Here is a 17,207-nt window from a genome sequence, read left to right on the forward strand (position 1 = left end):
TAAAAACATGGATCTCAAAATTGGAAAAAAATGTTTTAAGCCAGATTTAGCTATTGAATGACCTATTTTCATCTGCAGTCCATGGGCTGGTACACACAGAACAGACACCAGACTAAGACATTCATGTACATGCAACACCATTATATGTAGTTAGTCACATAAACTATTGTACAAAAAAACTACAAAATGACAAGTTCACAGTGTAAAGAAGAAATCACAACTATAACACTACAATTAAATTCTGAAACAGTCAAAATTAATGTCGACATGACCGGTTGCTTGATATCCAATTTTTTCACAAACACAAGTCTGACTTTACAGTGGATTGAGAGGTTCGGCTGGTGGAAAAGAAGCATTATAAATTATCTTATTTACCAATTGAACTTCTGAAAACAGTATGAGATTTTCTAAAACTTAAGAGGTTGTATATGGACAACATATCACCCTTCTGTGTTGCCGTGGCTCTAAGAAATTTTATTTCACTTGATTTATTATCTGAAAACATGAGCCAAATAAAGTCTAGTACTTAGCATGTCAATGTATGGTAAGCAATATCTAAAACCTCCAAAAAAGGGGATAAGCAAAAGCACTTGAAGGCATTAAACCATCTATCTTATTTTAAATGATGCAACGTGTTAGTGCTAGACCTGCCTAATATAGACAAGTGGTCCCCCCAGTGGGAAAAACTTTGTGCAGATGCTGTGCTACTAATGCACTTTACCACTTTCAAACATGTTTGTCACAATATAAAACATTTTTTCTTAAAACAATTATGTGATTGATACACAGTAATTAGATTGGTATAAAATAGGACTAGCAAGCAAGCATGTTTCTTCTTTTGAGGGGACAGGGCATGTTAACTTATGTTCCTAATTGTTTATATATTTGTTTCCATATTCACAGTTAATATTGGTTATCTTCGTTTAGTTTTTTCTTTTTGAAGTAATATATATTTTGGCTTAAACAGAAGTATAGTTCAAAACATGTTTGCTTGATTAACAGGAGTCTCAGCCCATCACAAACAGCTGTGGTGGTCCCCACTTCCTTGTCCCACATGAGCTTGAATCAGGCCCCACTCAGGCCAGCTGGCTTTAAACGAGCAATTGAGAAGCCAGTGAGTGCCATCACTTCTTTCGTGTTTCTTTAAAGTCCATGAAACAGACAGTGCCACTCTATTGTCTTATCATTTTACATCAAGATTGAACAGAAATTGCTAGTTTTTAGAAAATAGAGCTGGATCTTTGCAGCTATTTGAAGACTTGGATATATTTATGACTGGTTCTCCTGATTTAATGCATCTGTATTAGTACAACCTAGTACAGACTATTTCTCTTTCCCTACAGTATATTATCTACATTACTGTCTTAAATTGAATTGCATTAAAAGTGCATTAAGATCACCTTTTCTTAAAGCGAAGAATAATGTTCATACTGGTACAGGACAGGAAATCTGAATGAGGAAGCTAAAAGTGTTGCAGTGTCTCTAGAGACAATGAAATCGTTGTGGATACTGACAGGGGAATAATCAGACCTGCCATTAAATGGCTCATTAATTTCAGTTAGTTTAATGAACTGTCACTGGGTGAAAAATGCACACAATCACATCCATAAACACGTTTGGAATAGTATGTATGATATTTGCTGTGCAAAATCAAAGCTGCAGCCCTCTGAAGATCTTACCTTTCTCTTCACAAATTTATCCCAGTAATTACTAGGAAATGATCTGAAAAGACAAATAGTATAAAATAGTATTAATAAATGAAAGAAACATAAAATGCATGGATAACTGAAACATCACTGTAAGTGAAACATTTCTATTGCATACCTTGTAGCATGACTATAAATATTTGCCAACAGCAAGTTTCTCAAACTTAAAGTATAAAACATGTTTGATGTTAATATGACATCAACTCAGCTGATTATGTGACTATGAACATACGGCGTATTAATGACCAGTCGGTCCCATTGCCCTTTGATGTCCTCCTCAGGGGGCTGCTCTGTCACATACAGCCCATCAAACTCGAGCCTTCGTGCCACTTCCTTCTCACGTTTGAAGATCACCAATGGTACCTGACAATCAAATATACAACAGTGATCATTTTAAATGAACAAAACTTAAAATCTCTGAACACCAGTTTAACTGTAAAAGTAAATGTCTATTTTTTGTTAGCAATGTGCTTAATTGACAATTCTTCTGTGGTTTTAAAATATGATCTATATCGATATGATGAGAAACTGATTCGATAATGTCAATTTAATGTAAATCTGCAAAAGGTACATGCTCGAGCCAGTATACCTTAAGGCAGTAGTACCCAATAATACAACAGAAGGAGATAATTGTGTGAGCTACAGCCAGGAAACGGAGTGATGGCTCCATGTAGCCACTGCTCTCCTCCAGCACAAAAAAGTCCTTGCCCTCGCTGTCAGCACCAGTGTCCCGTTCCTCACTTTTAACAGATGTGACCAGTGCTTCCTCTTCTTGCGATGCAGGCAAGGATGCTACCTGCAAAGACCATAAGAGACCGAAAGAAACAGTGACTCCATCAAAGACATACAAGACACTGTCTCTGCTGAACTGTTATACAGGCTCTGGGGAAAATACTGAACTACATACAAAAGTCCTGCTAACTGGATTATTAATAGTGATGCAATTTTGTTTACTTGGCATTGTATTGTTCAGATTGCTCAAGGTGATGTTAATGTTGTGTAATTTATAACAGATATGTTATGTGGGGATCCCATGTTTGTGTGTATACTCTAGAATAACCACTAACTACAGCTGTCAGATAAATGTATTGAAGTTAAATAGTGCATTATTTACCTTTGAAATGCAGTGCAATCTAGGTACAAAGAAGCATAAAACGGTAATACTTAAGTACAGTGCTTGAGTAAATTAATTAATTACTTTCCAAAATTGATACCACTGCAAATGTAATTCCTAATTCCTCTCACAAGCAAACTCTCACCTTAAAGAAGAGGAGGATGAAGTTGATTGCAAAGGCGACAAACAGAGCCAGTAAGCGCATATTATAAAAATTCCTTGCAAAGTAATTCTGGAAAAAAGGGGAAAAAACATTCAGATGTTTCCTACCTGCACGTTTGTGCCTGTGCATGCAAACTGAAGTGCATCTTCATCTGTGTTGGTATGTTGCACGCATAAGTGCTCATGCATGTGTAAGTGTATTTGTATATTACCAGCAGGCTCTTGTTATGATTGCTTATCATCACCCAGAGGGCACTGTGTTGGCTCTCTGGTTCATCTGACTTATGAAAACATCTCTTGGCTTTCCATTCTCTTGCTCCTTTCTCTTCTACAGTTTGCTCCTCAGATTCCTTCCCCCTGCAAACAGTCATGTGGCATCAACACCACAGTGCTCAATTTGATGGTGCAGTTTTTTTTATTTGTTTTAGATCCACCATGTACTATCATTACTACCAATGTAATGCAATGCTATTGCAATTATTTTTTCTACCTTGACTAAATCAGCATCTAATACTTGGGATAATATGAGATACTCACTTAGCTTTCTCTAACTCAGGCATTGATCCATCTTCGTTTTTTTCCTCTGTGGCAGTGTGGGCCTTAAATTGCTGTGAGTAAAATGCATGAGGAAATTAAAATATAATAATAATAATAATAATAATAATGAGATTCAGTATCAAAGCAATACAGAAAAGATAATTATGCTGAATAAAATATCTCGTATCCAAAGTTACAAACTAATCCATACCGTCCCCTGATGCTTTTCAGAAAAATCAGCAGTGGCAATTGTTTTGGCGGTAGTGTTGAAATCATCAAGACTGGTAGTGAGGTCTTGTGTTATAAGTCTGTACTGACCTCCATCCTTTTTCACTTTGAGGCCGAATATGTCTGAAAGTACATTCACCTCACTGGTGGAGGTCACAGCTGCCACATGCCCCGTCTCCCTCAATTCTCTCTGCGAGGAGAAACTGGCAGAGTACCTCCTCAGCCGATCCACACCACTTGGCACCTCCATGACCTCATCAAGAGTTGGCTCAAGGATATCCCCGAGCAAGTCTGATATCCTCATCCTTTTTGCTCCCTCTATGAGCCCACCACTAACAAAGGCTATGTACAGCACATATAAGATGCTGCGAATTACAACACAAATACACCTGACCTGAGCTATAAAAATTAATCTGAGGAAGGACACAGCTGACACAAGGATATCCTTCAGGGTCATCTTCATCAGGGTCTTCAGGTTTTTGACAGAAAGTAGAGATAAGAGCAACAACAACCAGTGATACATGAAAAACATTCCTTTGTTGTCCAGCCCCTCTTCTTCACTCTTACTCTTTTCCTCTTCTCCTTTGTCGGCATACTTCTCTCCAGTGTCAGAGCCCGATATCTGTGCTGCTAGCTGCATCTCAAAGATTGTGTCCTCACAAAAATTGACAAACATCTCCATTTTCTCCTTCTCTCCACCCTCATTGACCACATCAAAAATGAACTGCCTCTTGGACTCTTTGACCTGAGGCTTCTCCCATTGTGTGCGGCTGGATTCACTGATCTCAAAGTAGACACGTTCAATGCACTTTCCACTGCCAAGGATCTCAATACGTCCTAGATATGGCTGGAAGTACGTCAAGATACACTTTGCCAGTTCCAAGAATGTCTTCAGTCTTGAATCATTGGGCATGTGTTCGGACAAATTGGTGAGGAGAACAGCGATGCTGAAGCCGATGTCTTTGGCTGGCTCATGGAAGCGATCCACAAAGGCCTCGTAATCCACAATTTCACTTTCGCCGGTCTTCGTGCAGGAGAGAAGGAAGTGAATCTCGGCTTGGGAGAAACGCTTGCAATTCTCCATGCCTTTCTGGAAGTCCTTCCTGGAGATGCAGCCCTTACGACCAGGGTCATACTCTGTGAAGGCATCTGAAGAGGTGAAGTCTTTAAGTTTGAGGAACATGTCAAAAAACTTGAGGATCATCTCCACATTCCCTGATGATTCCACCAACATATCCACCATCCGCTTTCCAATAGTTCCATTAACGACAGTGCCTGCAGGGCAGAGACAAGCAGAGAAATATAGCTCTGGATTAATGAAACTTTGTAAACCATTTATGATCATAAATGGTGAACAATACAGTAGAATGAGTAGAAATCTTACCTTCTAACATGGAAAGCAAAAAAACAACCATGTCCTTTTGTAAATCCATAAGCTCTTTCAGAAGCTCAATTTGCCTTGAATCCTGTATATAACACAATATATTATATATTTACATCATTAGCAAATACAAGCAAAATCATTTCATATCTGGAATTATTTACAAGACACATAACCAGTGGCAGTTAACAATATGTGCAAACACAGATTAACAGTAAATGCTTTGTATTAATATTGCCAGTAGACTTAAATGAGGACTCTCTGGTGGAAACCCTACAGTACACAACTACCTAGAGCATCATTAATCGTATGACTCAGCTGAATTTTCGAGGGAAATGAGCTAATTAAAAATGTCAGTGGATCAATGTGCTATACCTGCGAGAGCTTCATCTGCATATTGGCAAAAACATGGAGGAATCCCACAACAGCGTCCCACAGACGACTGTGAGCTAGACTCTGTTGGTTTCCCGTACACGGGCCCTGGATGAACACACTGATAATGTGAGCCAAATAATTTTAAAGAAATATCTAAATTTTCAGAAATATAGGAGCTCACAGAATTATACATGAAACACTATGACACCAACCCATGAAAACTGACTGACCTGTATGTATTCAGTAAGTGTGTTGAAGACCTGTTTGGCCACTCCAATTGCTTTGGAGAAGTTCTGTTGTCCGTGTACATCAATCACATCCTTCCCTGAGTAGTACCAGTAGAAGTCACTGATTGACTCCTATGGTGTGGCACAGAAAGATGTGGTTCATAAACTTAAATAAACCATTATTTTTTAGACAAAGATTAGCTTGTATTCATACAGTAACTAAATAAAGGTTAACAGTGATCATCAAACCACTACAGTCCTAAAATAAGGGGAAAAGCTGTATACTAGTTAGGTTTGGTCAGTTAGTCCACCATCACTGCAGCTTACCTGTACCCTCAGTAAGTAGTCCACAGTGGTTATTATGATGTTGACAGTGGTGTTGTTGCCCGTTTGTGTTCTCAAGTAATTCTGGAAACCTAAAGAAGCATATTGAAAAGAATGTGAAATTCATCCTATGATGACAATATAATTAGACGATGAACGTCAACTAGAGCAAAACTAATGTGTTGCACAGCAATTATGAATCAATTATAAGCTCTTATTAACAGATTTTAAAGTGACATTGAGGTAAAAAAAAAATCCTGTTGTAACAGGGATTTACAGTATGTGGTTGTTTTTTTAATATAGACAACAATATATCTGAATTTGGTGGCAGTGTGAAGGTGGATACCGCATATAGCAAATAACCTGAGTTGTGTCCTTCACAGAGCAGCTGCAGAAAACGAAATAGGTCGCAGGTTATGTCTTTGTCAGGCATCACCTTCTCTCCTGGGAAAAAGATAGGGCGAGGAATAAAGTTACACTGTAGGAAATGTAAAACAGAGCGAGAGAATGTACAAAGTATTTACAAAGGGGTAAGAAAAGCGAAAATCCAGCCACAATGGAGTAAAGGGAGACAGCTGTTGATAATGTTCAAGACTGAGAAAGGCAAAGAAATAGGAATTTGGAGTGTGAATTTAGAATATGTTGAAGTCCAGGGATCGCATAGCTGGCTCTTCTGTTATGACATGGCTTCATGGAAACTGATTTTTTTATTTTAAATTTCCATATGAATACAGTACCTGAGCTCTCGTCCATGGCCATGCCTAATCCTTCTGCTTTGTTCTGCCTCTCAAATGCATTCAGATCCAGAACACTGGATAACAAAAACACACACACACACAAAAAGGATAAAAGAGACTTTGACTCCTACTATTTTCATCAATCAGAACATAAGGTCTGACGACTTTGTGACATCTGACAGGACTTTTCCTACAGTCACTCACCTACATGACCCCATGAGTCCAGCCATGCTCTGAAAGAAGCCAACATCTTGCTTTTCTCTCAGATAATCCAGCATTTTCTATCCAACAAAAGCATCAAGACAAGCTCTGATAAATGGAGGAAGGTAATCAGAGATAGGAATGATTCCCTCTAAATGATTTTTTTTATTATTATTACTGCAGGCTTTGCAGCATCTCTGCATCAAGGCAAAATGTTCACAAGAAGACAGCATGTGAAAGGGATAAGTTCTGAATAGGAAAGATCTGTACATGTTGAAGGACCGCTTTGAAATTGAACAAAAATACCAACAAGTCCTCTGAGAAAATGATGGGTTCTGTTGTAAGTAACCACACAAAGTGTCACCATGACATGAAAACATTCATCTCTATTCATTAAAAATATCATTGTTTGTTATGCTACATCAGCTGCCCACATTTTACAGTTTACTATACCATATTTTACAGATTTACTTCTCTAGTTACTTATTAGGTAATCATTAATATACTTGGTAATATACAGCTTTGCTTATATTTAATATTTTTTTCTCCTGAATGGAATAAATCTAATGCAATCTAATTTCACCACTTATTTAATCTTACTTCTTCTTTATTTTATCTTTTCTTTTTAATAGCATTTTGTTTCATGATATTAAACTCTGTCTGAGAGGTAGAAAATGGTCAATGTCAGAGACTTGTTTTATTGGGATCCTTAAAATAGTTTTGCATAATCACAAGTTGTATGATTTCATCGGGGGGGGGGACCTCAAATGCAGTATTGTACCTGTTGAACAGTGGCATTCCCTCCATTGAGAACAGCAATACCAAGCTTCAATGTAGGGGCAATCATGGAGCCCATGGTCCCTGATGAGATGTGACATGTATCACAATCAGAGGATGTACAGTATCGAGGGGAAATTATAAGAGATTGCTACAGATCATGCTGCAAAGTACAAAGATATGTAGTAGTACTGAGTCCAGGAGTGAGCTAATCATTGGTTCAGTATTCAGTTTATAAAGAGTATCTCACTTACAACTGGCCTCAACTAAGCAATGTACTAACTTTAATATAAGTAATTTATAAGAATTAGCATTATGAATCATTTTTAACATTTTCCTACCTTTGCTGGCACTGATGGTTTGCAGGACCATCTCAGACGCACCACGACGGTGCAGCCTGGCCTGCTGGTACAGCAACTTCTGTTTCTCCATCTCCTTCTCCTGAGACACAGAAAGGTCAATTTAAAACTGTATCTCAAGTTACTTGCCTTAGAATAAAATATAGACATATACATATATTTGTATATATATTTATATACATATATACATGTTTATACATACATTTATATGTATACAGTAAATATATAATGTTAAATACTATACAGATATTCGTTAATACTTTCTCATTTAATGTGACTTAAATATCAATTAAATATTAATTTAATATTTTTTTATTAGCACTACTGCAATAAAAAAATAGAAATGGGGAATTTCTGTATTCAACCTGGCCTCCCATTTCCATGTGTATTTTGTATCTAAGTGACTAATGGGAACAAGATTTTTTTGAAATTCTTCCAGTATTGAGCAAGAGTGCTAAAGCACAGCAGCAGTGAATTGGGCAGTGATCTAATCGAATGTGGCAATCGTAAACAGTCAATGTTCGTAAATCTACCAAAGGTACATCAATCTACTAAAATTGTTTTTGCCACTGACAGGCTCAGATTGTTATGCAGAGATACTGTACATGTAGGTTAATGCTTTTAGCTAAAGTTACTGTGTTGACCTGCATCAGTGGCTACACATGAAAAATATGGCAGGATAACGGCAAGTTCTCCATATTTCCAGGCATTAATAACAATCTGAGCATGAATGCGGCAAAAACAAGCACTTTTAGTTGAGGTATATTAACGGCCGTAATTGCCCCCATTTCATTACATTACAGCCCGGTTCGTGCTGTAACTGATGTTCCTATTAGTCACTTAGACACATATACATCGGGAATTAGGGTCCATCCAAGTAGAAAAATACCCAAATTCCTCTTTAACATGAAAAGCCAATTACAATTAAACATTGAAAGCAAAAAACACTAAAAATCTATTTTAAAAGAAAGAGCCCATTCTCTCACTTCAAAGCTTTCCACCTCCTGTTCTTCATCATCACTGTCTTCTCTGTGGCAGCTCTGGGAGATCAAACACACAACCCATGGGGGTGATAAAAAAATTACTGTAGAAGGGTACAAAATGTGCAAACTGGAATATTTTGTTTTAAATTGCGTGTGACGTGCACAAAAAACTTTTATTTTAACATATAAACAAACTTTAAGATCTTACAAATGAAATTATTCTCATGGTCTATTACCTTGGCCATAATAGCAGCATAGGATGTATAGAGGCCATCATTTCCAAGCTTACTGTGAAGAAGTAAGAGTTAATATTAATGTATACTAAGGTATGAACAGCTTGACATGGTTCAGGCTAGTGTGTAGCTGATCCTCACTGGATCCGTGCACAGTGCTTAAACACGAACCCTCCTCAAAACACCCTTAAGCAGTGTGTGGAACTAGAGTGTAACCAATCTATTCACAGATTTACCCAGTGGAATTGTACATTTGTATTAACTTTACTAGTACACCTGGAACCTTGCTGATTTGATCACATCTCTGCAGTGACTGTACAAGTGAGAGCCCTCGCCCCTACTGTCTCTACAGTAACGTGGAGAGAAAGGGTTGATTTAATATCATGCTCTTAGACGGCATAAAAGTCTTAGCATGAATATTATGAGAATTTCACAGCGTTATGTCAATGATAATGGTGAACAAAATCATGCATGACTAAAAAGGGCACGGCAGGACAAACATTCTGTGGGGCAAACCTACAAATAATTCCAATATATTGTATATTGTAGTTTACAGAAAACAATGGCTACAGAGGAAAGAAATAAATCACACTTCTGACAAATCTAATATTGACATTCTTAATGACGGGTTGGACCGGTGGAACAACATGTTTACTGAATGAATGAACACACACAAACACACACCTCCTTTCCATCAGGGCGCTTCTACTAAAGAGTGTAATGAGTTGTAGGAGGGGATCAATTTGTTTGGCACCTTCTTCCACATCCTTTTCTTCCTCTCTGTCACCTCCACACAGCTCCATCACTTCTCCCCTCTGCAGACCATAAAAGGTAAACCCAGTAGTGTGTGATCATAAAGAATGTCACACACTGGCCATATCACAGCCTCTAGCTAAATAAATCTTTTGCAAACAGTGTACACAAACATATGAACATACGTTAACAGAAAAAACAACTATATTAATTTGGAACTTCTGCTCAATACACATACTCAAACGGCCTTGATGTTTTAACTTTTTCAATTCATTTTTAACTTTTTTAATAACGTAATAATGCATGCACAATCTCGCGCCACACCTGCCAACTTGACCAAAGTAAAATATTTAACGGACTCCATCAAGGAGTGTGGGAAATACATTAAACCTTTATTTCTGAAGTTTCCCAATTGGAGAGTAGCAGTGGCCATAGATATGATTTAACTAGTGATTATTGGAGAGTATCGTTCATAGTTTTCTAGCACAAAATAGTAAAGCATGTAAATTTCATGCATACTGCAAAAGCAGCATAGTGCTAAAGCTTAACCAAGGACAAGAAAATACCCTTTCAATTAAATTCAATTATACGGCACTGTCCCCTTGGGGAAACTTTCCGTGGACTCCGGGTCATCAATCCATCAATTTAAGTACAGAACCCACTTAAGACAAGGAGGAATAAAATATGCATTTTTAATAAAGTTGGCAATTTGTGTTTCCCACCTGATCAATATAGGCCTGTATTAGCTCTTATAAGTTATATCATTATTTTAAACTACTAATGTCAATATGGCTTTCTTTTTCACTTACAGCCAAATACTCCACAAGCTTCTCCTCAAAGCTGTGGTCTTCAGCTGATATCCAGGATTTATTGTAACCTTGGAGGAACAAGTTGACAGCTCTGTGCCTGGGAGGAAGAGGAGAGAGTGAAGAGACAACAGATTTGCGTTTGCATAGAGAAATGCAAATACGATATTGAAAAACACTTTGCAGCATAAAAGGACAGTATTTAACTACAAAAGAGCTGTAATTAGACCCAATATTAATAATTTATCAAAGTATGTTATACCTATCCAAGGAGATAATTGTTGCATCCACTAGAGTGAAGAGTTACACCACAGCTATAATACGCAAGGCAAAAACATCTAAATACTAGTTCTATATCAAATACTAACCAGACACAGGCGGCTTTCATATACTTATGCAAGCATATGTTTGTACCTGGGTAAGTTGTAGAGGGGAGCCATCCTTAAGCAGGCCACCACTGCTCGTTTCCTCTGCTTGGATAAGACCCTGTGCCAGGCAGGTTTTTTATTTCTGTGGGGGTGTTCAACCTGAACCCAAAACAAAGGATAAAAAAAAAGAAGATGTTGCATAGATAATGTAACAAGGTAGTGCACATGAACCTCCAATAGACCCTGAGGGGTTTCAATGGTAGCTGTTGGGGAGGTTTATCTTCATGCATTTGCCTTTCAATTATTTAGCACTAAAGGCATTATTTTCTTGAGTGTAATATATTTGTGTGCAAACTTGGGCCCTCTTCTGTGTGATTATTTCAAGCACTGATTTATTTCCATCTAGGTAAAAATATTTCACTGCAGGGAGGTTCCAAATAAATAGTTTATTTCTCTTGTCAAAGGAATGTTTCAAATCTACAAGATCTTCCTCAGGCCTCAGGAATAAGAAAACACCCATGGCTCCTATCCCCTAAGCTCCCAGGCTTTGTAATATCAAACAGCTGAAAAGGAAGGCAAACCCTAAGTAGTGTTAACAACAGCTCTTGGAAATAACCAACTAATCATGATTTCTTCTAAAAAAGAAAGAGTCTTCTCAGAAAAAAGAAAAACAGAGAGCCTTCCAAGGGTCTAATGATAAAGGCAGGTCGCAATCAATAAAGAGAAGTCGCTTTATTTACAGAAGAGAGAAAAAGAAGACTTCTATAGACAGGATAAATGTGCAGCCTGTACATACACCAGAGAAGCGCTGAGACTTCTTTATTGACTCAGTGAGGACAAGGCATAGGATATCTAATGTATAATGTTTAACAGTACATATAAGAATAAAAACTGAAACCAAAATGCAATGTAAAAATGTACTAAATAAACACAATAAATATATATACAGTATATAAAAACTCTCATTCTCTCGAATCCTCATTAAACCTTGTTGGACGCAAGCTTATAACGTTATAAATCAGAAGACTCTTTCAGTTTCCTTAAAAAATCATCAATCATCCTCTCTCTGTCTGAGGCCAGCCACTCTGATTCATTGTAGAAAAAAGAGAACTGGGGACACAAATAACATCAATGATGGCTCCATTTTGTCCCAGTACACCATGACAGTGTGTCTATAAAAGGGAGGTCCATCACTGAAATTCTGACAAGACAAAAATATCTTCTTGTCACTTCAGAGCCAACAGTTGGCTGGTGAAGTAGTAACAGTACACATTTTTAGCAGCATTTGTTATAAAAATTAATGATAATGTCTTTCATGTTGCTTTAAAAGCTTACCTGGTCCATGTAATAAAGGATTCGAGCTATTTCCAGAACCCTGTCTACAGTCATTTGGGCGTCAGTGATGGCCCCTAACTGGCTTGAGTGTTCTTCATAAAGGGTCTCCTGCCTCAAGGAGTTTGAAGCCTAAAAAGAGAAAAAAAAGTATGCCAAATGTATTCCCTTTATCTTTTATATTTCAACCTTTCAATTAAAGATATTTTGAGAGAGACTGCTGTAGAGGTTCTTATTTCAGGGGGAAAAGGGCGCTGGCAATGAGAAAAGAGAATTCAGAACAAGGAGCTCGGTTTGAAATGGGTAGGCTAATAAACATTATTAAGGAATCAAGCTGCTATCCTCAATCTTACATTGCCCGTTGCCTTTAATTTCCTTGCAGGAAATCTCATGTAATACACAACAACAAGGCTTACTATTATACTGAAAATAATAACTACCTTTCATACAAACAACAAAGGATGGGTCATGGGCTGTGCAGAAATATGATCAAATGTTTGTTTAAAAGTTTGTTTATGCTAATGACAAAGCAGAATTTCTGCTTTTTTCAACATTGACTTATGAATAAATAATATTTATCACTGACTTATAAATAAACAGATATTGCATGCATATTCTGAATAGTATTGTGAGTGTGTCACATTGATGTCTGACTGACTGAGATTATATAAAGCTTATGATTTTGCAGGCTACAAAAACATTCCTTGATTTAATTTACCACACACTTGCTGCCTTCCACAAATTAAAAGTCATATTTACTCAGGCATGGTAATGAATATGCAGAATGTCTGCAGAATGTAGAAAAGACCTTCAGTGACACTTAATGTCTGCCCAAGCTAAGGATAGACTGATATAGGAATTAACCATGACAATTGACCCATCTAGGATTTTCTTTAATTTTGTATTATAAGAATCTTGCCCAAGCTTTTTGTGTATCCCAAATAAATACAATTTTAAAAAGTGTTATATATATATATATATATATATATATATATATATATAAAACTACTTTTTGAAATTAAAATATTCAGTCAATTACTACATAAATGTTTAGAACTCAAAAATAAAAATCTTTACCTGACTCTGAAGATGTATAAAACACTCCAAAATGTGTTCTCGAATCTCATCTTCAGTGTTCTTCTGTGAAAAGCAATCGATGGCCAACATTACATACACTTATAAATATATAAATAGGTAATAGCAAATAAATGCAAATAAAAATAAAAGCAAAATATATACAAAGACAAGTGATAAAAATTAGATAAAGTGACTTTTATAGTACAATGTTGAAGTTGAAGCACATATAGTTGTATTAGGAAAAACTGCAATATAAAAAAGTATTTGCATAGTGTGTGTGTGTGTGTGTGTGTGTGTGTGTGTGTGTGTGTGTGTGTGTGTGTGTGTGTGTGTGTGTGTGTGTGTGTGTGTGTGTGTGTGTGTGTGTGTGTGTGTGTGTGTGTGTGTGTGTGTGTGTGTGTGTGTCAGTCTTTGGCATTCGTAGGTGAGCAGAGGTTACAGCTCATGAATGGAAGCTGTATTTCAGTCTGTTTGCAGTGCTTTTGATTGTCCTTATCACATACATAAACTCATTACACTGTGATTTACATAAAATGTTTTGTCATCACGAGGGCTACATTAATGCTGGGACATTTCCAACTGACCTGAGTGAAGCCGTTCTTAGCCAGCATGATAAGGCTGTGGTTACTTTGAAAACAAACCCTGAGTCCCACAGGGAGCATTCTCTTCATGGAAGCCACAATCAGAGAGGTGTGTGTGGAATAACGATCCCCCTTCCTTTTCATCCTCCTCTTCTCATGGTCGAACTGAGTATTACAGAACAATGAAGATAATTTAACTTTGAGGCTTAACTGGCTGCCAACTTTTTTGTGATTACCATTTAACTACTAGTAGTGCCTTTGATTTAAAGAGATGCTGCTTCTTGCACACCAGTGTCAGCACAATGTCATGATGTCAGTATATAAATATGGCTGACCTTGGACATTTTGTCATTGTTGACCAAGAAAGCAAGGTTGTTGATTTCATTTTGGATCACGAAGTTCTGTTCCTCCCATTTGAAATTCTGTTGCAGCCAACAATGGGAAGAAAAATGACGTGATTTATCACATGGATAGCATTGAGAGTAATATATAAAAATCACAAGTGTCATCCTCACATGAGATTTGGCCCAGAATATAAAGACTTCTGCAACCATGCTGAACAGCTGCTCAGCGTCAGGGTTTGACTCTTTCAGCCAGCTGGCTCTGAGAGAAGACAAACCAAAATACATCACAGTATCATTACAAAATGTATTCCTGTAAAGCATTTATTCCGGTAAATAAACACTCAGTGACAAAAATTTTACTCTATGCATCTTCAAAAAAATGATGTTTAATTTGTTTGTTTTTTCAATGTTTACAATTGTTTCACAAACATTTTGGAAAATGTGGTGTCCAAAAGGTTTCTCGAGAACTTCAGAGGCCAGACGATAATGACTGATCGGGTAAGGTCAATAAAAGCGACGTGGAGCAGAGCATAATGTTTTACCAGGCTGCCCTAGAGAGCACACTCAGATACGGCATGATGGCCTGGTTTGGAAATCTCCCTGTGGCTTTAAAAGCAAAATTATCTCATTTAGTCCAAACTGCAATGGAAATAAATGGCCAGAAACAATACAAAAACACCTGGTCCATTTTTGATCAGTGCTGGAACAGATACTGCGACCTTTCCCATGTCCTGTTTTCACAGTGTGAAATGCTACCATCAGGTAGACTATATCATTGCAGACTAAACAAATTTAAAAACTCTTTTATCCCAGTATTCTTTACAAACAAGGTAAATATTTACAAACATGGGCTGCACCACATGCTTTTTTTATGTATTGTTCTTATTTTTATGTTAACTTGTGCATTTACATTTTAACTGCCACCCTGAGTCTATCCATCTATTCTGTAAGTGTAACTGAGCTCCACGGGAAGTTTTCATTCTTGTGCTGATTGGGCCACCCTGTGTTGTGTTGTCATTGTTTTCCATTTATTATGTGATATGTTCTCCGTCATGTCTCCGATGAGTCAAAGACAAATTTCCTATTCTATAAAATATAGTAAAGTAAGTTTTACTTTTGATAGAGTCTATAAAAACTTTTAATTACTCCAAAAGCTTTTGGCTTCAGAAAATAACATCCAAGCTCCTTGGCTGTGTGCATTACCGATTCAAATCCACAAATGGGATGAGTAGGGGATAGAAGGCGTAGAGGTCTCGCACCAGCGCAGTGAACTTCTCCTGTATCTGCAACTCTGCTTCGGAGGCATCACACCCATCAGCTTTCATCTGCTCCTCCTCTAGCAGCACACATTCAGCCCTTTTCCTCAACTTCTCCATCAGTGGCAGGAAGTGGCTCTTTAACAGCCCAATGTGGGCTTTGCATATAATTGGCTGAGAAAAAACTGAAAGATATGAAAACTGTTAATCACCTAATTCTCGGGGGCATTACTGTAGAAATGATCATGGGTGAAACTTCTGGTGAAATAGCGGAAGTAGCAGTAAGCTAGTCAGTCCCAGTGGCTAATCATGACGAAAGTAATTCACCAAGTACTGCTTTGTATTGTTAACAGATATTTGGAGGTTTGTTCAGATTTATGAAGTGGGGTTATATTATCCATAGTCAGTGTATTACCTACTGGAGAAGGCCATTGAAGTCATTACGTCTCTCTTGACAAGTTACCAGACTCAATTGACTCAAATTTTGTTAGTTCTGAACCCTTGAAAAAAATCAAAGTCACACAATAACACAAACTCAGTCATCGAGGCAGCAGTAGACCATCAACTTCCATGTTCTGAGGTTAAATCATTGATTTTGTCACTGGAGTCTGGCGACTTCACAGACCGTGACATAATGGCTGCTTCTCCGAACTGGGTATTGTACATGATCACAATACCTGCCAGTTGCTTCATCCAGTCACCCTGGCTGGCTCCCACATGGTTGTGGATTATACGGAGGATGTGGCCAAGAAGCTCACTAGCATGTTGAGGGATGACAGCAGAGCAGATTGGGGCCTCTGGCTGACCCACAGGGCCCCAGAACCACCAATGAGACACGTAGCTGCACAGCATAGGCAAAGTGACCTCTGTGACATGGATGTAGTGAGCCTGGCGAGCCCCAGCGCCAGCGCCTGCCAACTCCTCCACTTCCCTCAGAGCCTCTTCCAGAGAGGGCAGAAGGGGACATATGTCCTCCACCTGCTCTGGCATGCCCAGGTCTGACAGAAAAATATATGGAAAATAAGGCTGAGAAAACAGGGGGGTTAAGATGTTGGGGTGAGAGCTTTTCAAGGAGCCTGACATTAAAGATACAACACTGAGAAATCACAGTGTGTATGCAGTGTGTTTGTTTATCACCTTCTTTCTCAGAAGAACTCATGGTGTTGTAGATGGAATAAGGGTTGTTTTGATTTAGGGATGGCTCCAGGAAGCATACAGGAAAAGTCCCAGTCAGGGCGGCTAGACAAGCACCTGCGGCTGGCCTCTGCCTGTGTTAGAAATACTGTGTTAAAATGCAAGCATGAGGCTATATAATGTCCAAATCCTATCAAAATATATGGGGTAGA

General features: G+C 37.9%; 1 protein-coding gene across 1 annotated transcript in view; it reads right to left on the reverse strand.

Annotated features, from left to right (window-relative positions):
* LOC310953421 (ryanodine receptor 2-like) overlaps window positions 1-17,207 on the reverse strand; it is a gene marked incomplete at both ends in the record, with an annotated part of 60,918 nt that overhangs the window by 7,586 nt on the left and 36,125 nt on the right. Inside the window, 29 exons of the mRNA XM_083922457.1 lie at window positions 1,680-1,722; window positions 1,939-2,069; window positions 2,296-2,502; window positions 2,966-3,052; window positions 3,195-3,339; window positions 3,520-3,581; window positions 3,731-5,022; window positions 5,132-5,213; window positions 5,504-5,608; window positions 5,734-5,862; window positions 6,058-6,146; window positions 6,418-6,498; window positions 6,792-6,865; window positions 6,996-7,072; window positions 7,774-7,853; window positions 8,111-8,210; window positions 9,115-9,168; window positions 9,348-9,399; window positions 10,029-10,159; window positions 10,907-11,003; window positions 11,318-11,430; window positions 12,607-12,735; window positions 13,681-13,743; window positions 14,265-14,426; window positions 14,597-14,683; window positions 14,777-14,864; window positions 15,809-16,046; window positions 16,539-16,859; window positions 16,999-17,129. Coding sequence (XP_083778583.1) covers window positions 1,680-1,722; window positions 1,939-2,069; window positions 2,296-2,502; window positions 2,966-3,052; window positions 3,195-3,339; window positions 3,520-3,581; window positions 3,731-5,022; window positions 5,132-5,213; window positions 5,504-5,608; window positions 5,734-5,862; window positions 6,058-6,146; window positions 6,418-6,498; window positions 6,792-6,865; window positions 6,996-7,072; window positions 7,774-7,853; window positions 8,111-8,210; window positions 9,115-9,168; window positions 9,348-9,399; window positions 10,029-10,159; window positions 10,907-11,003; window positions 11,318-11,430; window positions 12,607-12,735; window positions 13,681-13,743; window positions 14,265-14,426; window positions 14,597-14,683; window positions 14,777-14,864; window positions 15,809-16,046; window positions 16,539-16,859; window positions 16,999-17,129 — 4,450 coding nt within the window. The remainder of the gene's footprint in view (window positions 1-1,679; window positions 1,723-1,938; window positions 2,070-2,295; window positions 2,503-2,965; window positions 3,053-3,194; window positions 3,340-3,519; window positions 3,582-3,730; window positions 5,023-5,131; window positions 5,214-5,503; window positions 5,609-5,733; window positions 5,863-6,057; window positions 6,147-6,417; window positions 6,499-6,791; window positions 6,866-6,995; window positions 7,073-7,773; window positions 7,854-8,110; window positions 8,211-9,114; window positions 9,169-9,347; window positions 9,400-10,028; window positions 10,160-10,906; window positions 11,004-11,317; window positions 11,431-12,606; window positions 12,736-13,680; window positions 13,744-14,264; window positions 14,427-14,596; window positions 14,684-14,776; window positions 14,865-15,808; window positions 16,047-16,538; window positions 16,860-16,998; window positions 17,130-17,207) is intronic.

This window comes from Echiichthys vipera (genome assembly GCF_963691815.1).
Source record: "Echiichthys vipera genome assembly, chromosome: 11".
Classification (NCBI taxonomy): domain Eukaryota; kingdom Metazoa; phylum Chordata; class Actinopteri; order Perciformes; family Trachinidae; genus Echiichthys; species Echiichthys vipera.